This window comes from Oncorhynchus nerka, linkage group LG11 (assembly GCF_034236695.1).
Source record: "Oncorhynchus nerka isolate Pitt River linkage group LG11, Oner_Uvic_2.0, whole genome shotgun sequence".
Classification (NCBI taxonomy): domain Eukaryota; kingdom Metazoa; phylum Chordata; class Actinopteri; order Salmoniformes; family Salmonidae; genus Oncorhynchus; species Oncorhynchus nerka.
The window spans coordinates 5,371,959-5,397,642 of record NC_088406.1 but is presented as its reverse complement, the minus strand read 5'-3'; the positions used below and the strand labels follow the sequence as shown (position 1 = coordinate 5,397,642).

The window sequence follows — 25,684 nt, the reverse complement described above, 5'->3', positions numbered from 1 at the left end:
CACTGCTCTACTCTACTAGTCCACTTCACAGTTGCGGAGAGGCAGCAGCTCTGATTCAAAGATTCAATCGATCCTCCCTAGCAGTGAAGGTGTAAGTCGAGACAGGAGAGCTGTTGTCTGTGTGACTAATCAAACTCTTGAGTGTTTGGAGAACTGGGTTTGTTTTGTTTGTTTATATGTCGACAGCAGCAGAACCTTCATAAACCCCGAAGCTTGAATTGGAGAGGTAACCAACAGTGCTGGCTTGAATTGGAGAGGTGTAGTGAACATGCTACGAGGAGATGCTAATTAACACAGTAAACAGATGGAATCTACTGTGAGACACTGGCACACCAGTGTGCGTGTGCATTTCCCCTGATGTTTAAACCTACGCTTTCCCTCTGGCAACCTAGCAATTTATCTACGTGAATTACCCATATGACGCGATATGCTAAGCATTTGCCAGAAAAAGAATGTAAACAGTTCTAGGAAGAGCTATTTTTTTTTGTCCTCACTCACAATCCCATCCCGGTGATCCATCCATCCACCTGCAAGTGGGAGCCCAGAGGGTGCCTTTTCAGCATCATTATACGCAGCATCACCATTAGGAGGGCTAGCTAGAGGCTACATGAGTTTCTGACTTCCTGGATGCTGAATGGAGAATGCCTGTTACTGGCTGACTAACTACTGGAGGCTGCATTAGTTCCTGGTTGTTACTGGCTGGCTAGCTACTGGAGGCTGCATTAGTTCCTGGCTAACTAGCTACTGGAGGCTGCATTAGTTCCGGGCCAACTAGCTACTGGAGGCTGCATTAGTTCCTGGCTAACTAGCTACTTGAGGCTGCATTAGTTCCTGGTTGTTACTGGCTGGCTAGCTACTGGAGGCTGCATTAGTTCCTGGCTACTGGAGGCTGCATTAGTTCCTGGCTGTTACTGGCTAGTTACTGGAGGCTGCATAAGTTCCTGGTTGTTACTGGCTGGCTAGCTATTGGAGGCTGCATTAGTTCCTGGCTGTCGCTGGCTGGCTAGCTGCTGGAGGCTGCATTAGTTCCTGGCTGTCGCTGGCTAGTTACTGGAGGCTGCATTAGTTCCTGGCTGTTACTGGCTGGCTAACTACTGGAAGCTACATTAGTTGCTGGTTGTTACTGGCTGGCTAGCTACTGGAGGCTGCATTAGTTCCTGGCTGTCGCTGGCTAACTAGCTACTGGAGGCTGCATTAGTTCCTGGCTAACTAGCTACTGGAGGCTGCATTAGTTCCTGGCTAACTAGCTACTGGATGCTGCATTAGTTCCTGGCTAACTAGCTACTGGAGGCTGCATTAGTTCCTGGCTAACTAGCTACTGTGGAGGCTGCATTAGTTCCTGGCTGTCGCTGGCTAACTAGCTACTGGAGGCTGCATTAGTTCCTGGCTAACTAGCTACTGGAGGCTGCATTAGTTCCTGGCTAACTAGCTACTGGAGGCTGCATTAGTTCCTGGCTAACTAGCTACTGGAGACTGCATTAGTTCCTGGCTAACTAGCTACTGGAGGCTGCATTAGTTCCTGGCTAACTAGCTACTGGAGGCTGCATTAGTTCCTGGCTAACTAGCTACTGGAGGCTGCATTAGTTCCTGGCTAACTAGCTACTGGAGGCTGCATTAGTTCCTGGCTAACTAGCTACTGGAGGCTGCATTAGTTCCTGGCTAACTAGCTACTGGAGGCTGCATTAGTTCCTGGCTAACTAGCTACTGGAGGCTGCATTAGTTCCTGGCTAACTAGCTACTGGAGGCTGCATTAGGTCCTGGCTAACTAGCTACTTGAGGCTGCATTAGTTCCTGGCTGGCTAGCTACTGGAGGCTGCATTAGTTCCTGGTTGTCACTGGCTGGCTAACATTCCGTGCCGGATTAAGAAGTAAACCCCCCCCCCCCCTCCTCCCTCCCCCCGCTACACCATCATTTACTGTTAACAGATCCCTACACCAAGATGCGATTGGATACGTGGTAAATTTACTGTCCAAGAAAAAGTCCCTTTCATAATAAAGCCGTATTAATGTGCCACAGGATACAGTTGAGCAGAGGAGTTTTTTAGGATTTCCACACATGGGGAACATTTTGTTAGCTGGGTTCCCCCAAACAATTTACTTGGTAAGTGACGTCAAAGGAATCTTATTTTAATACCACACGTGACCTAAATGAGTCTGCTCTGACAAACCAAGATCAGTCTGGTCTGGAATTCAAACAAACCGTAACGCAGGCCAATGAAACGACACACACGTTGTAAAATATATATGGAATATTGATCAATATTAGGAGGATCTATCTATATACTGTATATCTCCTGCATTAGTTCCCGTGCTGGCTGTCGCCACGGCTAACGGCTGTTTCTGGATACTGTTCCCTGGCCGATACTGCCACGGCTAGCGGCTGTTTCTGGATACTGTTCCCCGGCCGATACTGCCACGGCTAACAGCTGTTTCTGGATACTGTTCCCCGGCCGATACTGCCACGGCTAACAGCTGTTTCTGGATACTGTTCCCCGGCCGATACTGCCACGGCTAACAGCTGTTTCTGGATACTGTTCCCCGGCCAATACTGCCACGGCTAACGGCTGTTTCTGGATACTGTTCCCCGGCCGATACTGCCACGGCTAGCGGCTGTTTCTGGATACTGTTCCCCGGCCGATACTGCCACGGCTAACAGCTGTTTCTGGATACTGTTCCCCGGCCGATACTGCCACGGCTAACGGCTGTTTCTGGATACTGTTCCCCGGCCGATACTGCCACGGCTAATAGCTCGATACTGCCACGGCTAACGGCTGTTTCTGGATACTGTTCCCCGGCCGATACTGCCACGGCTAATAGCTCGATACTGCCACGGCTAACGGCTGTTTCTGGATACTGTTCCCCGGCCGATACTGCCACGGCTAACGGCTGTTTCTGGATACTGTTCCCCGGCCGATACTGCCACGGCTAGCAGCTGTTTCTGGATACTGTTCCCCGGCCGATACTGCCACGGCTAACTGCTGTTTCTGGGTACTGTTCCCCGGGCCGACTCCTCCATCACACCGACCTCGTCATTGGGGCGGCAGGGTAGCCTAGTGGTTAGAGCGTTGGAATAGTAACCGGAAGGTTGCAAGTTCGAATCCCCGAGCTGACAAGGTACAAATCTGTTGTTCTGCCCCTGAACAGGCAGTTAACCCACTGTTCCTAGGCCGCCAACACAGTGTGTTCTGTGTCGCGTACGTTGGGTTTATGGAACGTAGATCGAGTCAAACTGTAGACCGGCTTGACAGAAATGGTAGCAGGTGAATGTGGAACTGTTGTTACATGCATATCCAGATGATGCTGTTGGTGTGATCAAGACTGGAGGTTCCTACGAGAGAGACACACACACACACACACACACACACACACACATACAGTGAGGCAAGCTGAGGTTCTTCCACTCCCGGTGTAACCTACCTACCACACACACGCAGGCTGAGGCTCTTCTTCTCTCCTGGTGTAACCTACCTACGTCACTCCCTGCTCCTGACTTCCTGTGGAGCCAGCTGCTGGCTACACAGTAAACAATTAAGAGGAACAAATAGTGAGAAACCTGAACCCTGAAGAAGAGAAGAGCGGGAGGAACACGTCACCGCTCTAACAGCCGTGAATGTTTGCACGAAGGGTGGGGGTGGATGGGGGAAGCTAGCTAGAGCTCCGTGTCCCTTCTGGAATACAACAGAAGGCATGCTAGAAGCTACTGGCTAAGGCAAGCTAGCACTGGGGCAGCGTGTAATCTCTCTCTGGATCTCTGGGACAGACACAGACAGAGACACAGACAGACAGAGACACAGACAGACGGAGACACAGACAGACGGAGACACAGACAGACGGAGACACAGACAGACGAGACGGAGACACAGACAGACGGAGGAGACACAGACAGACGGAGACACAGACAGACGGAGACACAGACAGACGGAGACACAGACAGACGGAGACACAGACAGACGGAGACACAGACAGACGGAGACACAGACAGACGGAGACACAGACAGACGGAGACACAGACAGACGGAGACACAGACAGACGGAGACACAGACAGACGGAGACAGACAGACAGAGACACAGACAGACAGAGACACAGACAGACAGAGACACAGACAGAGACACAGACAGACAGAGATACAGACACAGAGACACAGACAGACAGAGATACAGACACAGAGACACAGACAGACAGAGATACAGACACAGAGACACAGACAGACAGAGATACAGAGACAGAGATACAGACACAGAGACACAGACACAGAGATACAGACACACAGAGAGAGACACAGACAGACAGAGAGAGACACAGACAGACAGACAGTCACACAGACAGACAGACAGTGACACAGACACAGTGACACAGACACAGTGACACAGACACAGTGACACAGACACAGTGACACAGACACAGTGACACAGAGACACAGACACACAGACAGACAGTGACACACACAGACAGACAGACACACAGACAGACAGTGACACAGACACAGTAACACAGACACACAGACAGACAGTGACACACAGACAGTGACACAGACAGACAGTGACACAGACAGACAGTGACACAGACAGACAGTGACACAGACACACAGTGACACAGACACACAGACACACAGACAGACACAGACAGAGACACACACACACACAGACAGATGGACCTCCAAAGTCAAACAGACAGAAACAGACAGTCAAACAAACAGACAGACAGTTGTGTTCCAGAGTCTATTATTTTCCACTGAAACTACAGGCCTAGAGTTAAAGCTGAGAGATTTGAGAGCTGACGGACGTTAGCGGCGCGGCAGCTAGCTGACTGAACGCTGCCTGGAGTGGTTTGTTTTGTTGGGGGGGAAGGCGCCGTTTCATGGTCTGTGAACTTCTGATTTTTATCCCTCTGGTTCTGGGGGTTTAAAAAGAAAGAGCTGTGAACTTCTGATTTTTATCCCTCTGGTTCTGGGGGTTTAAAAAGAAAGAGCTGTGAACTTCTGATTTTTATCCCTCTGGTTCTGGGGGTTTAAAAAGAAAGAGCTGTGAACTTTACGGTTAACTCTGATAAAGACCAAAATATGGAAACGCTAGACACCATAGATGGTGACACTACCAAATGTTATTTTCATTCAGATGTTTTGTTTGTGTCGTCTGGACCTCCCACCGCCTCGTCTCCTCTAGCCACCTCCCACCACCCCCTCGTCTCCTCTAGCCACCTCCCACCACCGCCTCGTCTCCTCTAGCCACCTCCCGCCACCGCCTCGTCTCCTCTAGCCACCTCCCGCCACCGCCTCGTCTCCTCTAGCCACCTCCTCGTCTCCTCTAGCCACCTCCCACCACCGCCTCGTCTCCTCTAGCCACCTCCCACCACCGCCTCGTCTCCTCTAGCCACCTCCCACCACCGCCTCGTCTCCTCTAGCCACCTCCCACCACCGCCTCGTCTCCTCTAGCCACCTCCCACCACCGCCTCGTCTCCTCTAGCCACCTCCCACCACCGCCTCGTCTCCTCTAGCCACCTCCCACCACCGCCTCGTCTCCTCTAGCCACCTCCCACCACCCCCTCGTCTCCTCTAGCCACCTCCCACCACCGCCTCGTCTCCTCTAGCCACCTCCCACCACCGCCTCGTCTCCTCTAGCCACCTCCCACCACCGCCTCGTCTCCTCTAGCCACCTCCCACCACCGCCTCGTCTCCTCTAGCCACCTCCTCGTCTCCTCTAGCCACGTCCCACCACCGCCTCGTCTCCTCTAGCCACGTCCCACCACCGCCTCGTCTCCTCTAGCCACCTCCCACCACCGCCTCGTCTCCTCTAGCCACCGCCTCGTCTCCTCTAGCCACCGCCTCGTCTCCTCTAGCCACCGCCTCGTCTCCTCTAGCCACCTCCCACCACCACCTCGTCTCCTCTAGCCACCTCCCACCACCGCCTCGTCTCCTCTAGCCGCCGCCTCGTCTCCTCTAGCCACCTCCCGCCACCGCCTCGTCTCCTCTAGCCACCTCCCGCCACCGCCTCGTCTCCTCTAGCCACCTCCCGCCACCGCCTCGTCTCCTCTAGCCACCTCCTCGTCTCCTCTAGCCACCTCCTCGTCTCCTCTAGCCACCTCCCACCACCGCCTCGTCTCCTCTAGCCACCTCCCACCACCGCCTCGTCTCCTCTAGCCACCTCCACCACCGCCTCGTCTCCTCTAGCCACCTCCCACCACCGCCTGGTCTCCTCTAGCCACCTCCCACCACCGCCTGGTCTCCTCTAGCCACCTCCCACCACCGCCTCGTCTCCTCTAGCCACCTCCCACCACCGCCTCGTCTCCTCTAGCCACCTCCCACCACCGCCTCGTCTCCTCTAGCCACCTCCCACCACCGCCTCGTCTCCTCTAGCCACCTCCCACCACCGCCTCGTCTCCTCTAGCCACCTCCCACCACCGCCTCGTCTCCTCTAGCCACCTCCACCACCGCCTCGTCTCCTCTAGCCACCTCCCACCACCGCCTCGTCTCCTCTAGCCACCTCCCACCACCGCCTCGTCTCCTCTAGCCACCTCCACCACCGCCTCGTCTCCTCCTAGCCACCACCGCCTCGTCTCCTCTAGCCACCACCGCCTCGTCTCCTCTAGCCACCACCGCCTCGTCTCCTCTAGCCACCACCGCCTCGTCTCCTCTAGCCACCACCGCCTCGTCTCCTCTAGCCACCACCGCCTCGTCTCCTCTAGCCACCACCGCCTCGTCTCCTCTAGCCACCTCCCACCACCGCCTCGTCTCTTCTAGCCGCCTCCCACCACCGCCTCGTCTCCTCTAGCCGCCTCCCACCACCGCCTCGTCTCCTCTAGCCACCTCCCACCACCGCCTCGTCTCCTCTAGCCACCTCCCACCACCGCCTGGTCTCTTCTAGCCACCTCCCACCACCGCCTCGTCTCCTCTAGCCACCTCCCACCACCGCCTCGTCTCCTCTAGCCACCTCCTACCATCGCCTCGTCTCCTCTAGCCACCGCCTCGTCTCCTCTAGCCACCGCCTCGTCTCCTCTAGCCACCGCCTCGTCTCCTCTAGCCACCGCCTCGTCTCCTCTAGCCACCGCCTCGTCTCCTCTAGCCACCGCCTCGTCTCCTCTAGCCACCGCCTCGTCTCCTCTAGCCACCGCCTCCCACCACCGCCTCGTCTCCTCTAGCCACCGCCTCCCACCACCGCCTCGTCTCCTGTAGCCGCCTCCCACCACCGCCTCGTCTCCTGTAGCCGCCTCCCACCACCGCCTCGTCTCCTGTAGCCGCCTCCCACCACCGCCTCGTCTCCTCTAGCCGCCTCCCACCACCGCCTCGTCTCCTCTAGCCGCCTCCCACCACCGCCTCGTCTCCTCTAGCCGCCTCCCACCACCGCCTCGTCTCCTCTAGCCACCTCCACCACCGCCTCGTCTCCTCTAGCCGCCTCGTCTCCTCTAGCCACCGCCTCGTCTCCTCTAGCCACCTCCTCTAGCCACCTCCCACCACCGCCTCGTCTCCTCTCCTCTAGCCACCGCCTCGTCTCCTCTAGCCACCGCCTCGTCTCCTCTAGCCACCGCCTCGTCTCCTCTAGCCACCTCCACCACCGCCTCGTCTCCTCTAGCCACCTCCCACCACCGCCTCGTCTCCTCTAGCCGCCTCCCACCACCGCCTCGTCTCCTCTAGCCGCCTCCCACCATCGCCTCGTCTCCTCTAGCCGCCTCCCACCATCGCCTCGTCTCCTCTAGCCACCGCCTCGTCTCCTCTAGCCACCGCCTCGTCTCCTCTAGCCACCGCCTCGTCTCCTCTAGCCACCGCCTCGTCTCCTCTAGCCACCGCCTCGTCTCCTCTAGCCACCGCCTCGTCTCCTCTAGCCACCGCCTCGTCTCCTGTAGCCGCCTCCCACCACCGCCTCGTCTCCTGTAGCCGCCTCCCACCACCGCCTCGTCTCCTGTAGCCGCCTCCCACCACCGCCTCGTCTCCTGTAGCCGCCTCCCACCACCGCCTCGTCTCCTCTAGCCGCCTCCCACCACCGCCTCGTCTCCTCTAGCCGCCTCCCACCACTGCCTCGTCTCCTCTAGCCGCCTCCCACCACCGCCTCGTCTCCTCTAGCCGCCTCCCACCACCGCCTCGTCTCCTCTAGCCGCCTCCCACCACCGCCTCGTCTCCTCTAGCCGCCTCCCACCACCGCCTCGTCTCCTCTAGCCGCCTCCCACCACCGCCTCGTCTCCTCTAGCCGCCGCCTCGTCTCCTCTAGCCACCGCCTCGCCACCGCCTCGTCTCCTCTAGCCACCTCCTCTAGCCACCTCCCACCACCGCCTCGTCTCCTCTAGCCACCGCCTCGTCTCCTCTAGCCACCACCTCGTCTCCTCTAGCCACCGCCTCGTCTCCTCTAGCCACCTCCCACCACCGCCTCGTCTCCTCTAGCCACCTCCCACCACCGCCTCGTCTCCTCTAGCCGCCTCCCACCACCGCCTCGTCTCCTCTAGCCGCCTCCCACCACCGCCTCGTCTCCTCTAGCCGCCGCCCACCACCGCCTCGTCTCCTCTAGCCGCCGCCACCACCGCCTCGTCTCCTCTAGCCGCCTCCCACCACCGCCTCGTCTCCTCTAGCCGCCTCCACCACCGCCTCGTCTCCTCTAGCCGCCTCCCACCACCGCCTCGTCTCCTCTAGCCGCCTCCCACCACCGCCTCGTCTCCTCTAGCCGCCTCCCACCACCGCCTCGTCTCCTCTAGCCGCCTCCCACCACCGCCTCGTCTCCTCTAGCCGCCTCCCACCACCGCCTCGTCTCCTCTAGCCGCCTCCCACCACCGCCTCGTCTCCTCTAGCCACCTCCCACCACCGCCTCGTCTCCTCTAGCCACCTCCCACCACCGCCTCGTCTCCTCTAGCCACCTCCCACCACCGCCTCGTCTCCTCTAGCCACCACCGCCTCGTCTCCTCTAGCCACCACCGCCTCGTCTCCTCTAGCCACCACCGCCTCGTCTCTTCTAGCCACCACCGCCTCGTCTCCTCTAGCCACCACCGCCTCGTCTCCTCTAGCCACCACCGCCTCGTCTCCTCTAGCCACCTCCCACCACCGCCTGGTCTCTTCTAGCCACCTCCCACCACCGCCTCGTCTCCTCTAGCCACCTCCCACCACCGCCTGGTCTCTTCTAGCCACCTCCCACCACCGCCTCGTCTCCTCTAGCCACCTCCCACCACCGCCTGGTCTCTTCTAGCCACCTCCCACCACCGCCTCGTCTCCTCTAGCCACCTCCAACCACCGCCTCGTATCCTCTAGCCACCTCCCACCACCGCCTGGTCTCCTCTAGCCACCTCCCACCACCGCCTCGTCTCCTCTAGCCACCTCCTACCATCGCCTCGTCTCCTCTAGCCACCGCCTCGTCTCCTCTAGCCACCGCCTCGTCTCCTCTAGCCACCGCCTCGTCTCCTCTAGCCACCGCCTCGTCTCCTCTAGCCACCGCTAGCCACCGCCTCGTCTCCTCTAGCCACCGCCTCGTCTCCTCTAGCCACCGCCTCGTCTCCTCTAGCCACCGCCTCGTCTCCTCTAGCCACCGCCTCGTCTCCTCTAGCCACCGCCTCGTCTCCTCTAGCCACCGCCTCCCACCACCGCCTCGTCTCCTGTAGCCGCCTCCCACCACCGCCTCGTCTCCTCTAGCCGCCTCCCACCACCGCCTCGTCTCCTCTAGCCACCTCCCACCACCGCCTCGTCTCCTCTAGCCACCGCCTCGCCACCGCCTCGTCTCCTCTAGCCACCTCCTCTAGCCACCTCCCACCACCACCTCGTCTCCTCTAGCCACCGCCTCGTCTCCTCTAGCCACCTCCCACCACCGCCTCGTCTCCTCTAGCCACCGCCTCGTCTCCTCTAGCCACCTCCACCACCGCCTCGTCTCCTCTAGCCGCCTCCCACCACCGCCTCGTCTCCTCTAGCCGCCTCCCACCACCGCCTCGTCTCCTCTAGCCGCCTCCCACCACCGCCTCGTCTCCTCTAGCCGCCTCCCACCACCGCCTGGTCTCCTCTAGCCGCCTCCCACCACCGCCTGGTCTCCTCTAGCCACCTCCACCACCGCCTCGTCTCCTCTAGCCACCTCCCACCACCGCCTCGTCTCCTCTAGCCACCTCCCACCACCGCCTGGTCTCCTCTAGCCACCTCCCACCACCGCCTCGTCTCCTCTAGCCACCGCCTCGTCTCCTCTAGCCACCGCCTGGTCTCCTCTAGCCACCTCCCACCACCGCCTGGTCTCCTCTAGCCACCTCCCACCACCGCCTCGTCTCCTCTAGCCACCTCCCACCACCGCCTCGTCTCCTCTAGCCACCTCCCACCACCGCCTCGTCTCCTCTAGCCACCTCCCACCACCGCCTCGTCTCCTCTAGCCACCTCCCACCACCGCCTCGTCTCCTCTAGCCACCGCCTCGTCTCCTCTAGCCACCTCCCACCACCGCCTCGTCTCCTCTAGCCACCGCCTCGTCTCCTCTAGCCACCTCCCACCACCGCCTCGTCTCCTCTAGCCACCGCCTCGTCTCCTCTAGCCACCTCCCACCACCGCCTCGTCTCCTCTAGCCACCGCCTCGTCTCCTCTAGCCACCTCCCACCACCGCCTGGTCTCCTCTAGCCACCTCCCACCACCGCCTGGTCTCCTCTAGCCACCTCCCACCACCGCCTCGTCTCCTCTAGCCACCTCCCACCACCGCCTGGTCTCCTCTAGCCACCTCCCACCACCGCCTCGTCTCCTCTAGCCACCGCCTGGTCTCCTCTAGCCACCGCCTCGTCTCATCTAGCCACCGCCTGGTCTCCTCTAGCCACCTCCCACCACCGCCTGGTCTCCTCTAGCCACCTCCCACCACCGCCTCGTCTCCTCTAGCCACCTCCTACCATCGCCTGGTCTCCTCTAGCCACCTCCCACCGCCTCGTCTCCTCTAGCCACCGCCTCGTCTCCTCTAGCCACCGCCTCGTCTCCTCTAGCCACCGCCTCGTCTCCTCTAGCCACCGCCTCGTCTCCTCTAGCCACCTCCCACCACCGCCTCGTCTCCTCTAGCCGCCGCCCACCACCGCCTCGTCTCCTCTAGCCACCTCCTACCACCGCCTCGTCTCCTCTAGCCACCTCCTCTAGCCACCTCCTCTAGCCACCTCCCACCACCACCTCGTCTCCTCTAGCCACCTCCTCTAGCCACCTCCTCTAGCCACCTCCCACCACCACCTCGTCTCCTCTAGCCACCGCCTCGTCTCCTCTAGCCACCTCCCACCACCGCCTGGTCTCCTCTAGCCACCTCCCACCACCGCCTCGTCTCCTCTAGCCACCACCTCGTCTCCTCTAGCCACCGCCTCGTCTCCTCTAGCCACCGCCTCGTCTCCTCTAGCCACCGCCTCCTCTAGCCACCTCCCACCACCGCCTCGTCTCCTCTAGCCACCTCCCACCGCCGCCTCGTCTCCTCTAGCCACCTCCCACCGCCGCCTCGTCTCCTCTAGCCACCTCCCACCGCCGCCTCGTCTCCTCTAGCCACCTCCCACCGCCGCCTCGTCCCCTCACACATCAGTCACGTTATTAATGGGTGTACGGTGTTTTGCTCTGTGAATGGGGGAGGGAGGGAGAGAGGGAACCGAGGGAGGTGAGGGGGAGTAATGTTGTGCATGTCAGGCTCAGGGTCGTTTTCTCTGCTCAGTTCCTTTTTAAGCCATTGTTGTCGTGGTGAAGGCAGGCTTGAACAAAGGAGCCCCCTGATTGGTGTGTAGAGCAGGGTTGTCAAACATACGGCCGGGCCCGCGGGTGGTTTTAATAAAACATTGTTGTATATATATTTTTAAAGGATATAAATGAAACATCATAACAAAGAGAACCATGGAGTAGCAGACACGCAAGCGCAGTCACTGACAGACAGACAGGGAGGGAGGGAGAAGGCAAACCCTGTAACATACAGAGGTAGACAGCGAGGGATATCAAGAGACAATTCAGGAGCCTTTATCCCGTTCTACCATCTAAGAATCTCCTCTCTATCCTCGTTGTCATCCTCCTATGCCTTTCCCCCTTTCTTTACTGTAGATCAGAGGACAGCGGCGCGGGCGCTGCCCGGGCATAATCTGTCGTTTTTAACTCTCTCTCCGTGACGGTTGTGGTGATCGGACATCACCGCGACTTATTTGTTGAAGGGGTTACCGTGGAGACGGGCTGCTGTGCTGGAGCCTGAGGCAGGAGAAAGGGAGACTGGGAGCGAGGGGGAGGGGAGAGCGAAAGCGCCACAGTGGCGTTGTGGAACAGAGGAGGCAGAGCCGAGCAGGGTACTGTCTGTGCAAACAAACATGGGCACCACGCCACGATAGAGACCTCCTGTGAGCACTAACGCTGCAGCCATAGCTACGCTATACAGAGAGATTACCTCCAGGGAGCCAGCCAGCGCTGAGCAGAAACCAAGCCAGAAAACCTGGTCCATCTATCCATCTGCCCCCATCACAGCCCCCCCTGCTGCTGCACCAGTCCTCTCTCTGGCAGGGGCTTCTCCTCCCTGGGCTCGGTGTGGAGGCGTGAAGGGGGGTCCGTGGAGGGAGTAAAACGAGGACAGGCGTCTAGGTTCGCTGAGGCACAATGTGGCGGTGTCGCAGGTGATGAAGGCTGGGTGAGGTGGGAGAGGAGAGGGTCTCTGAGACCCTGGAGTGCTGCTCGGGGGTCGGTCGTCCTTTTTCTTTCTGAGATCGTGAGAACAGCGACGCCTGAATGAGAGAGATGCGGGCAACAGTAAGTAAGAGACACACAGAGGGCTACCGTAGCAGAGAGAGAGACACAGAGAGAGAGAGAGAGAAGGCTACCGTAGGAGAGAGAGAGAGACACAGAGAGAGAGAGAGAAGGCTACTGTAGGAGAGAGAGAGAGAGAGAAGGCTACTGTAGGAGAGAGAGAGAGAGAGAGAAGGCTACTGTAGGAGAGAGAGCGACACAGAGAGAGAGAGAGCTACCGTAGGAGAGAGAGACACAGAGAGAGAGACAGAAGGCTACTGTAGGAGAGAGAGAGAGAGAGAGAGAGAGAGAGAGAAGGCTACTGTAGGAGAGAGAGAGAGAGAAGGCTACCGTGGGAGAGAGAGAGAGAGAGAGAAGGCTACCGTAGGAGAGAGTGAGAGAGAGTGAGAGAGAGAGTGAGAGAGAGAGAGAGAGTGAGTGAGTGAGAGAGAGAGAGAGAGAGAGAGAGAGAGAGAGAGAGAGAGAGAGAGAGAGAGAGAGAGAGAGAGAGAGAGAGAGAGAGAGAGAGAGAGAGAGAGAGAGAGAGAGAAGGCTACCGTAGTAGAGAGAGACACAGAGAGAGAGAGAGAAGGCTACCGTACGTAGGAAAGAGAGAGACACAGAGAGAGAGAGAAGGCTACTGTAGGAGAGAGAGAGAGCGAGAGAGAGAAGGCTACTGTAGGAGAGAGAGACACAGAGAGAGAGAGACAGAAGGCTACTGTAGGAGAGAGAGAGAGAGAAGGCTACTGTAGGAGAGAGAGAGAGAGAAGGCTACTGTAGGAGAGAGAGAGAGAGAAGGCTACTGTAGGAGAGAGAGAGAGAGAAGGCTACTGTAGGAGAGAGAGAGACACAGAGAGAGAGACAGAAGGCTACTGTAGGAGAGAGAGAGAGAAAGGCTACTGTAGGAGAGAGAGAGACACCGGAAGGGCTACCGTAGGAGAGAGCGACACAGAGAGAGGCTACCGTAGCACGGAGAGAGGCTACCGTAGCACGGAGAGAGGGCTACCGTAGCACGGAGAGAGGGCTACCGTAGCACGGAGAGAGGGCTACCGTAGCACGGAGAGAGGGCTACCGTAGCACGGAGAGAGGGCTACCGTAGCACGGAGAGAGGGCTACCGTAGCACGGAGAGAGGGCTACCGTAGCACGGAGAGAGGGCTACCGTAGCACGGAGAGAGGGCTACCGTAGCACGGAGAGAGGGCTACCGTAGCACGGAGAGAGGGCTACCGTAGCACGGAGAGAGGGCTACCGTAGGAGAGAGCGAGAGAGAGAGCGAGAGACAGAGGGCTACCGTAGCAGAGACAGAGGGCTACCGTAGCAGAGAGAGGGCTACCGTAGCACAGAGAGAGGGTACCGTAGGAGAGGGAGAGAGGGGACGCTGAGTGTTGTCATTAGTGAGATGAGAGGTGTGGACTTTGCTGTCATTGGTGAAAGGATGGTAGGTTAGGGTTGCTGTCATTGGTGAAAGGATGGTCGGGTAGGGTTGCTGTCATTGGTGAAAGGATGGTAGGGTAGGGTTGCTGTCATTGGTGAAAGGATGGTAGGGTAGGGTTGCTGTCATTGGTGAAAGGATGGTAGGGTAGGGTTGCTGTCATTGGTGAAAGGATGGTAGGGTAGGGTTGCTGTCATTGGTGAAAGGATGGTAGGGTAAGGAGGTGGTAGGGAGGGATGTTGGTGGGAAAGAAAGCCAGCTGGTAGCTTCACACGGGAAGTAGAAAGCAAACAAACACACACACACACGTCATGGACCCCCCGTCCCCCCGTCCCCCTCCACCAATGGGGAGGGCCTTGACTTTGATTCAATTAGCCACCTACCCAGACCCTCCTATCATGCTCTCACTGTCGCTGCTTGCCTGTGTGGGCGTGTGAACAACATCTGTGTGCGTGACACCGTGAGAGGGTGTGTGTGCGTGTGCGTGACACACTGTGGCAGGCAGTGAAAGGGGTAGTCCATCTCAGTCTGAGCTGAGTTCATGAAAGGGAGTGAGTCTGTGGACATGGAGGTGATGCTGAATGCAGTGCAGGCACAGAGCCAGGGAGAGACGGAGAGGATCCTCCTCAGACAGAGCCCTATGCCCTGGGAGACTCACAGCTTCTATGATGGCAGAGATCTCCACAAGAGCGAGGTAGGGTCTCTAACTAACCAGACACACAGATCCAACACACACATCTACACAGAGTAGCACTAACACAGTAAGGCTAATTACACTCGTTACAGCGTATCTTATCGAGTCAACAAGATCAGAAGGTTTTAGAGGGGAGTGGCTTATAGAGGGGAGATTGGAGACTAGAGGATTTGGCATGTGGAATTAAAAATGTTTTTTTCTGAAATGTTTACTTCTGATTGAAACTAAACCTGTAGTTTGTTTTCTGAAATGTAAATCTTTTGAAATTAAAGCAAGGGAAGTTGAAAATCAGAAGCCTGCGTAGTTTGATATATTTTGCGTTTAGTATTTCTAGAAGCTTTTGTTTGTGTCCTAAAATTGGAACCCTATTTACTGTAAAGTGCAGTGCTTTAAACAGAGCCATATATGGAGAGGGGGGAGTGGCTTATGGAGGAGAGGGGCTTATGGAGGAGAGGGGCTTATGGAGGAGAGGGGCTTATGGAGGAGAGGGGCTTATGGAGGAGAGGGGCTTATGGAGGAGAGGGGCTTATGGAGGAGAGGGGCTTATGGAGGAGAGGGGCTTATGGAGGAGAGGGGCTTATGGAGGAGAGGGGCTTATGGAGGAGAGGGGCTTATGGAGGAGAGGGGCTTATGGAGGAGAGGGGCTTATGGAGGAGAGGGGCTTATGGAGGAGAGGGGCTTATGGAGGAGAGGGGCTTATGGAGGAGAGGGGCTTATGGAGGAGAGGGGCTTATGGAGGAGAGGGGCTTATGGAGGAGAGGGGCTTATGGAGGAGAGGGGCTTATGGAGGAGAGGGGGGGAGTGGCTTATGGAGGAGAGGGGGGGAGTGGCTTATAAGTTGGAACCTTGTTTACTATGAAGTGGAGGTTGGCCGATTATGATTTTTCAACACCGATACCGATTATTGGAGGACAAAAAAAAGCCGATACCGATTAATATTACAAAATGTATTTGTAATAATAACAATTACAACATTAATGAATGAACACTTATTTTAACTTAATATAATACATCAATAAAATCAATTTAGCCTCAAATAAATAATGAAACCTGTTCAATTTGGTTTAAATAATGCAAAAAAAGTGTTGGAGAAGAAAGTAAAAGTGCAATATGTGCCATGTAAGAAAGCTAACGTTTCAGTTCCTTGATCAGAACATGAGAACATATGAAAGCTGGTGTTTCCTTTTAACATGAGTCTTCAATATTCCCAGGTAAGAAGCTTTAGGTTGTAGTTAATATAGTATTTATAGGACTATTTATCTCTATACCATCTGTATTTCATTAACCTTTGACTATTGGATGTTTTTATAGGCACTTTAGTATTGCCAGTGTAACAGTATAGCTTCCGTCCCTCTCCTCGCTCCTCCCTGGGCTCAAACCAGGAACACAAAGACAACCGCCACCATCGAAGCAGCGTTACCCATGCAGATCAAGGGGAACAACTACTAGAAGGCTAAGAGCAAGTGACGTTTGAAACGCTATTAGCGCGCACCCCGCTAACTAGCTAGCCATTTCACATCGGTTACACCAGCCTCATCTCGGGAGTTGATGGGCTTGAAGTCATAAACAGCGCAATGCTTGAAGCACAACGAAGAGCTGCTGGCAAAATGCACGAAAGTGCTGTTTCAATGAATGCTTACGAGCCTGCTGGTGCCTACCACCGCTCAGTCAGACTGCTCTATCAAATCATAGACTTAATTATAACATAATAACACACAGAAATACGAACCTTAGGTCATTTAATATGGTCGAATCCGGAAACTATCATCTCGAAAACAAGACATTTATTCTTTCAGTGAAATACGGAACCGTTCCGTATTTTATCTAACTGGTGGCATCCCTAAGTCTAAATATTCCTGTTATATTGCACAACCTTCAATGTTATGTCATAATTATGTAAAATTCTGGAAAATTAGGCGGCCCAAACTGTTGCATATACCCTGACTCTGCGTCCAATGAACGCAAGAGAAGTGACACAATTTCACGTGGTTAATATTGCCTGCTAACCTGGATTTATTTTAACTAAATATGCAGGTTTAAAAATATATACGTCTGTGTATTGATTATAAGAAAGGCATTGATGTTTATGGTTAGGTACACATTGGACAGTCCTTTTTCGCGAATACGCACCACATTGATTATATGCAACGCAGGACACACTAGATAAACTAGTAATATCATCAACCATGTGTAGTTAACTAGTGATTATGATTGTTTTTTATAAGATAAGTTTAATGCTAGCTGGCAACTTACCTTGGCTTCTACTGCATTCGCGTAACAGGCCTCGTGGAGTGCAATGAGGCAGGTGTTTAGAGAGTTGGACTATTTAACTGTAAGGTTGCAAGATTGGATCCCCCGAGCTGACAAGGTAAAAATCTGTCGTTCTGCCCCTGAATGAGGCAGTTAACCCACCGTTCCTAGGCCGTCATTGAAAATAAGAATGTGTTCTTAACTGACTTGACAAGTTAAATAAAGATTAAATTAAGGTGTAAAAATATATATATATATATTTAAAAAAATTCTGATTGTTATGGAAACTTGAAATCGGCCCTAATTAATCAGCCGACCACTACTATAAACAGTGCCATGTAAACCCTGATGAAAAGGACTAGGTGATATCAGGGAGCCATTTTAGACTCTAGCCTTTCTTAGTGACCAGGCTTGCAGGGTTATTAGCTTGTAGCTTCCTCTTTAGTTTAATCAATATCTCACCTAATCTTTTCACATCTCACTTTTGTCTGATAGATACGGTTATTACCCAACAACTTCTTTTCGAATTCTAATCAAATCAAGGTTTATTGACTGCAAACAAAGCTTTGCCAGGTGTTAACAGCAGGTGCGGCCAAATGCTTACGTTACTCGCTCCAACAGTAGATAGTCTCGCAAATACACAACAAATACACAGCAAATACACAGCAAATACACAGCAAATACACAGCAAATACACAGCAAATACACAACAAATACACAACAAATACACAACAAATACACAGCAAATACACAACAAATACACAGCAAATACACAGCAAATACACAGCAAATACACAGCAAATACACAGCAAATACACAACAAATACACAACAAATACACAACAAATACACAGCAAATACACAACAAATACACAACAAATACACAACAAATACACAACAAATACACAGCAAATACACAGCAAATACACAGCAAATACACAACAAATACACAACAAATACACAACAAATACACAACAAATACACAGCAAATACACAACAAATACACAGCAAATACACACTCACACACAACAAAAGTACAAAATATATATTTTTTAAATGTTAATGAGTACAATTTAATAAATCTACAATACAAATACGTGTGTGTGTGTGTGTGTGTGTGTGTGTGTGTGTGTATAGGCAGTATATCATTTGGAAGGAAAATGGTATGTACAGTAGTATGTATATTAGGAAAAAGTGATCCTAGAGCAGAATTGATAATCTGAGCTGCTTTAAGCAGACAGACATTGACATCTAGGGGTTTATTTGACACGTCAGAGAGAGGGGAGACGTGTCATGAGCTCAGCCAGTGTGTTATAAAATGACAGTGGAGTGACTGAGTCATAGGTCGCACCCTCAAAAAACCGTATCCCATTTCCTGGAATAGTGCACTACATTTTTGACCAGAGCCCCATAGTGACCAGAACACTGATTCTCCCTCTCCTCTCTTCCTGAGTCCTCAGCGCTGTCTGCCCGAAGTGACGTTGTTCCACACGTCACAACTGAATCTACCCGCCCCTCCACTCCCCCCTCCCTTTCTTTTTGTATCAGTCTGGTGTCCTGCATGCCTGTGTGCGTGCGTGCTGGGCTCACCATTATGGGTCTCTAATGGTCAGGGTGGGGGGGTTTAAGTGTAATGCTATGAGAAAGAAGGGAGTCCTCCTGTCTGTAATGAGATGACAGGAGGTTACATTCACCGTTCTGTTTTGTTCAGTGGGTTGTTTCATAGGGAACTGTTGGAGGATATAGTGGGTTGTTTCATAGGGAACTGTTGGAGGATATAGTGGGTTGTTTCATAGGGAACTGTTGGAGGATATAGTGGGTTGTTTCATAGGGAACTGTTGGAGGATATAGTGGGTTGTTTCATAGGGAACTGTTGGAGGATATAGTGGGTTGTTTCATAGGGAACTGTTGGAGGATATAGTGGGTTGTTTCATAGGGAACTGTTGGAGGATATAGTGGGTTGTTTCATAGGGAACTGTTGGAGGATATAGTGGGTTGTTTCATAGCTCTAGTATTGTTACATCACCTAATGTTGTAGAATAAAGGTTCCAACATGACGACCGTTCTAAAACATGGCCCGTCTCTACATGACGACCTGGCCCGTCTCTACATGACGACCGTTCTAAAACCTGGCCCGTCTCTACATGAAGACCGTTCTAAAACCTGGCCCGTCTCTACATGACGATCTGGCCCGTCTCTACATGACGACCGTTCTAAAACCTGGCCCGTCTCTACATGACGACCGTTCTAAAACCTGGCCCGTCTCTACATGAAGACCGTTCTAAAACCTGGCCCGTCTCTACATGACGACCTGGCCCGTCTCTACATGACGACCTGGCCCGTCTCTACATGACGACCGTTCTAAAACCTGGCCCGTCTCTACATGACGACCTGGCCCGTCTCTACATGACGACCGTTCTAAAACCTGGCCCGTCTCTACATGACGACCGTTCTAAGACCTGGCCCGTCTCTACATGAAGACCGTTCTAAAACCTGGCCCGTCTCTACGTGACGACCGTTCTAAAACCTGGCCCGTCTCTACGTGACGACCGTTCTAAAACCTGGCCAGTCTCTACGTGACGACCCTTCTAAAACCTGGCCCGTCTCTACGTGACGACCCTTCTAAAACCTGGCCCGTCTCTACGTGACGACCTGGCCCGTCTCTACATGACGACCTGGCCCGTCTCTACATGACGACCTGGCCCGTCTCTACATGACGACCTGGCCCATCTCTACATGAAGACCGTTCTAAAACCTGGCCCGTCTCTACGTGACGACCTGGCCCATCTCTACATGACGACCTGGCCCGTCTCTACATGACGACCTGGCCCATCTCTACATGAAGACCGTTATAAAACCTGGCCCGTCTCTACATGACGACCTGGCCCGTCTCTACATGAAGACCGTTCTAAAACCTGGCCCGTCTCTACGTGACGACCGTTCTAAAACCTGGCCCGTCTCTACGTGACGACCGTTCTAAAACCTGGCCAGTCTCTACATGACGACCTGGCCCGTCTCTACATGAAGACCGTTCTAAAACCTGGCCCGTCTCTACGTGACGACCGTTCTAAAACCTGGCCCGTCTCTACGTGACGACCGTTCTAAAACCTGGCCAGTCTCTACGTGACGACCCTTCTAAAACCTGGCCCGTCTCTACATGACGACCATTCTAAAACCTGGCCCGTCTCTACATGACGACCTGGCCCATCTCTACATGAAGACCGTTCTAAAACCTGGCCCGTCTCTACGTGACGACCTGGCCCATCTCTACATGACGACCTGGCCCGTCTCTACATGACGACCTGGCCCATCTCTACATGAAGACCGTTATAAAACCTGGCCCGTCTCTACATGACGACCTGGCCCGTCTCTACATGACGACCTGGCCCGTCTCTACATGAAGACCGTTCTAAAACCTGGCCCGTCTCTACGTGACGACCTGGCCCATCTCTACATGACGACCTGGCCCGTCTCTACATGACGACCTGGCCCATCTCTACATGAAGACCGTTCTGAAACCTGGCCCGTCTCTACATGACGACCTGGCCCGTCTCTACATGACGACCTGGCCCGTCTCTACATGACGACCTGGCCCGTCTCTACATGACGACCTGGCCCGTCTCTACATGACGACCTGGCCCGTCTCTACATGACGACCGTTCTAAAACCTGGCCCGTCTCTACATGACGACCGTTCTAAAACCTGGCCCGTCTCTACGTGACGACCGTTCTAAAACCTGGCCCGTCTCTACGTGACGACCGTTCTAAAACCTGGCCCGTCTCTACATGACGACCGTTCTAAAACCTGGCCCGTCTCTACGTGACGACCATTCTAAAACCTGGCCCGTCTCTACGTGACGACCATTCTAAAACCTGGCCCGTCTCTACGTGACGACCGTTCTAAAACCTGGCCCGTCTCTACGTGAAGGCCGTTCTAAAACCTGGCCCGTCTCTACATGACGACCTGGCCCGTCTCTACATAAAGACCGTTCTAAAACCTGGCCCGTCTCTACGCGACGACCGTTCTAAAACCTGGCCAGAGACGGGCCAACCCCAACCTAACCCCCACCCCAACCTAACCCCCACCCCACCCCAACCTAACCCCCACCCCAACCTAACCCCAACCTGTCACTGATTTGAAGAAGCTTTCAGTGGCTCATATTTTGAATCACCATGTAACATGTCAGGTAAAAGAGGCTGTCTGTTCCCGACTGTAAACAGGGTTGAGTTCATTGGGACCATACTGTGGAAAAACATTTTAAAATCAAATCAAGTGTTTCTCATTGGACAAATTCAGGTAGTCCCTCGCCGTTTACGGTCTTATGTTTTTTTTTTTTTTTTTTAAATGTACGTGTTGTGCCCGAGTGAACACCTGGATGATGTCATTATACAGGTGTTTGATTGTGTGTTTCTCTCCACAGGTAATCCTGGTGCAGGTGAACCCAGGTGAGGCCTTCACTATACGGCGAGAGGATGGTCAGTTTCAGTGTATCACAGGTAAGACACTACAAATAGTTGTACTCCTTATAGTTCTCTCCTACAGATGGGTAAAGGATCAATACAGCTCCATTATTCACTGATACAGGTTTGTGATTCGTTAGGGCAAATGTTTTAAGTTTTACAATGGGAAAAATATTTACTTATTCAGTACAGATGGTTCCGACCTGAGCATGACCCAGTACTTACCAAATGTCGCTCTCTCGCTCTTTTTTTCGCTGTGTCTCTCGCTCGCTGTGTCTCTCGCTCGCTGTGTCTCTCGCTCGCTGTGTCTCTCGCTCGCTGTGTCTCTCGCTCGCTGTGTCTCTCGCTCGCTCGCTATGTCTCTCGCTCGCTGTGTCTCTCGCTCGCTGTGTCTCTCGCTCTCTCGCTCGCTCGCTATGTCTCTCGCTCGCTCGCTATGTCTCTCGCTCGCTATGTCTCTCGCTCTCTCTCTCGCTCGCTCGCTATCCCTCGCTCTCGTTCTCTCTGTCTGACTGATTTAATTCGACAGATGATTGAGCGAGCTGTGTGCTGATACACTATCATCGTGTCAAATCACTGTTTGCTGTAATTGCGGTGTGTTTCTGTGTTTGTAGTGCAGTCACACTATAGCGACAGAGTCTGTGTCTGTTAGAATGAGATGTGGTTGAGACCCTGTTAGTCATCCCTCTCTGCTCTGTCAGAGAGTGTGAGGAGCGCAGGCAGGCTTTGTGATGCGCGAACGCACACACACACACACACACACACTAGGGATGTGCATCTTTCTCTTTCAAGATGATTCGATACGTTTCTAGATACATGGGCTCCGGTACAGGAATGATATTTTATTTTGAACTGATTTGGTGTGGTTCAGTTTAATTCAAGGAACAAAGCACTAACATTTATTTTCTATTTCAAAATATGCGGCTAATGGAGCTCTGAGCTGGGCCTCTCCTCTGAGCCGGGCCTCTCCTCTGAGCCGGGCCTCTCCTCTGAGCCGGGCCTCTCCTCCGGGCCTCTCCTCTGAGATGGGCCTCTCCTCTGAGCCGGGCCTCTCCTCTGAGCCGGGCCTCTCCTCTGAGCCGGGCCTCTCCTCTGAGATGGGCCTCTCCTCTGGGCCGGGCCTCTCCCCTGGGCCGGGGCTCTCCCCTGAGCCGGGGCTCTCCCCTGAGCTGGAGCTCTGGGCCGGGCCTCTCCCCTGAGCCGGGCCTCTCCTCCGAGATTCAGCTCTGGGCCGGGCCTCTCCCCTGAGCTGGAGCTCTGGGCCGGGCCTCTCCCTTGAGCCGGGCCTCTCCCCCGAGCTGGAGCTCTGTGCCGGGCCTCTCCCCCGAGCTGGAGCTCTGTGCCGGGCCTCTCCCCCGAGCTGGAGCTCTGTGCCGGGCCTCTCCCCCGAGCTGGAGCTCTGTGCCGGGCCTCTCCCCCGAGCTGGAGCTCTGGGCCGGGCCTCTCCCCCGAGCTGGAGCTCTGTGCCGGGCCTCTCCCCCGAGCTGGAGCTCTGGGCCGGGCCTCTCCCCGAGCTCTCCCCCGAGCCTTCCTGTCACAGGGAATATGGTGGTCTTTGAAACATGTAGGTATTATCGACTCGGCCAGAGAGAGGTTGAAAATGTCAGTGAAGACACTTGCCAGTTGGTCCACACATGCTCTGAGTACACGTCCTGGTAATCCGGCCATGTGGATGTTGACCTGTTGAAAGATCTTACTCACACCTGCTATGGAGAGCGTGATCACACAGTCGTCTGGAACAGCTGGTGCTCTCGTGCATGTTTCAGTGTTGCTTTCCTCGACCCCAGCATAAAAGGCTCGTCTGGTAGGCTCGCGTCACTGGGTTTCCCTTTGTGGTCCGTAATAGTGTGCAAGCCCTGCCACATCTGACGGGCATCAGAGCCGGGGTAGTAGGATTCAATCTTAATACCGTATTGATGCTTTGATTGTTAGATGGTTCGTCATGAGGTACTCTACCTCAGACGAGTAGTACTTTGAGACTTAATATTAGACATCGCCCACCAGCTATTATGATCTCCGCCCCTCGTCTTACCGGAGGTAGCTGTTCTCTCTTGGTGGTATGACTGAGGTGCTCCATGGTCTGGGTGTGGGGGTGGGGGGCATGACTGAGGTGCTCCATGGTCTGGGGGGGCATGACTGAGGTGCTCCATGATCAGGGTGTGGGGGGCATGACTGAGGTGCTCCATGATCTGGGTGTGGGGGGCATGACTGAGGTGCTCCATGGTCTGGGTGTGGGGGGCATGACTGAGGTGCTCCATGATCTGGGTGTGGGGGGAATAGGGGAGAAGAGAGTGGGGGAGGGGAGTGGAGGGGAGGAGAGGGGTGGGTGGGGGAAGGGGAGAAGAGAGTGGGTGAGGAGAGAAGAGAGTGGGGGAGGGGAGGAGGAGAGGGGGGAGAAGAGAGTGGGGGAGGGGAGGAAGAGAGTGGGGGGAGAAGAGAGTGGGGGAGTGGAGGGGGAGTGGAGAAGGGGGGCTTAATGGAGGGGCGGGAGCTCTGCTGCTTACTGCTCCCTCTGTCACAGAGTGGTCTCTTTTCTCAGTGACGTGAATGGAGGGATGACTCACCGCTCATGGAGCAGGGAGGGAGGGGTGTGTGTGTTCCTCGTGTATGTGTTTTAACCATGCAATTTGAGACAGCCGAGAAACCAGGAGGTTGGTGTGTGTGTGTGTGTGTGTGTGTCGTTCTCTCCCAGATCTATTTGTGTTTCATTCATGTATTTTTAGCAGCTGGAAGTACGTAATGTGTTTCCAACTACCTAATGGACTGCTTAATATGAAGAGACCATCTGGTAAGAAGAAGTAAAATAACATGGCCATTAAGATGTTAGACAGCTCCCATGGGGGAGAGAGAAGGACCGAGAGTTGATGGAGCTGCAGTGTGTGTGTGTGAGCACACCACTCGGGGTATGGAGATAACCAGCAGCCATTTTTGAATTAGTTTCCCAATTTAGGGCCCCCTCTCAACACACGTTACTCGCGTCTCACACACACAAACTGCCTGCTGGGTATGTTCACGCCACAAGGGGCGGGGCAGTTGACCGTATCGTCACCACGCCGACGGTCACTTGTCATGAAGGTGGTCAAATTCCACTTGGTTGTTTAGTCACGGTAGTTAGGCTTCTCCAAGCTCTGATGCTGCTGATGGTCATTAGTAGCCTACCAAACTTGCTAACTGCCTGGTACTCAGCACTCTATAGTCCCTCTAATCGGTCTGACATCGATGCAAAATGTTATCAACAGTCTAATCAAACTCTTCATGACAGCTCATGTTACGCAACATTTCAATAGGCTATGCAATTGCGTGATAACAGAGTGATGGCCTCTAATAAAAAGAGGAGGCCTACTGTATTTATATCTCTACTTTCCTAATCTTAAGCACGTGGCTTATCTTTAGAACAGGAGTATAGCCTACCTGGCTGGCATGAAAATGAACCAAGGGAAAAGCGTCCTCCATTCGCTATTTAAGTGAAAATATTACATGTATTTTCCCCCCCCTCTTCTCCTGTTTCAAGACAGGTGCGTGATAATGGTCCATTCTGAAATTAAAACAAATGTCACACATATATTATTTAGTGTATGTAAAGACGAGATTAAATGAAGAATAGTTTGATGTGTGACAATATTACCCTGTCCCTTGTGATTGATGTATTATCGCTTGTGAATGAGGCCCAAAATCATAAACGCACACCTCATGTAGCCTAGTCCACAGACCTATATGTTTGGATAAGGTTTGTATCATAACTAATGACTTCTTAAAAGGAGTCAAATTAATCCGCTTTACAAGGGGTGTAGAGCCTAACTGGTATACATAAGCAGCGCGTGAGTTTCAAGTTTAGGGGAAGAGATCATTTTCACCATAAAAACGCACTTCTTTATAATAAAAGCAGTACATGCATAATCACATTTGCGATCACTTTTGAGAATTGGTGTTTTCCTGCTAATTGATAGCATTTTGGAAACATTCATGCTGATCCGCCTACTGTGAAGAAATAGCTAATATTTCTGTTGCGTCAGCCTTATTGCTTGTGGTTGTATTAGTCTGGGACACAATAGATCCCAGACTATGTTTAGGATATTTCTTTCTGGCATAGAATAGGTCAACTTTTGTACTATGGGGGATAGTAGATTGACATAGACTAGTGCTTTTGGTGTTCGCTAAGCCTACTACTCATCTCGTTGGCTGACGAAAAGGAAATGTGGAC

At 53.9% G+C, this 25,684-nt stretch overlaps 1 protein-coding gene across 1 annotated transcript in view; it reads left to right on the top strand.

Annotated features, from left to right (window-relative positions):
* fndc3a (fibronectin type III domain containing 3A) overlaps positions 1-25,684 on the top strand; it is a 190,269-nt gene that overhangs the window by 30,830 nt on the left and 133,755 nt on the right. Inside the window, 1 exon segment of the mRNA XM_065024164.1 lies at positions 21,444-21,519. Coding sequence (XP_064880236.1) covers positions 21,444-21,519 — 76 coding nt within the window.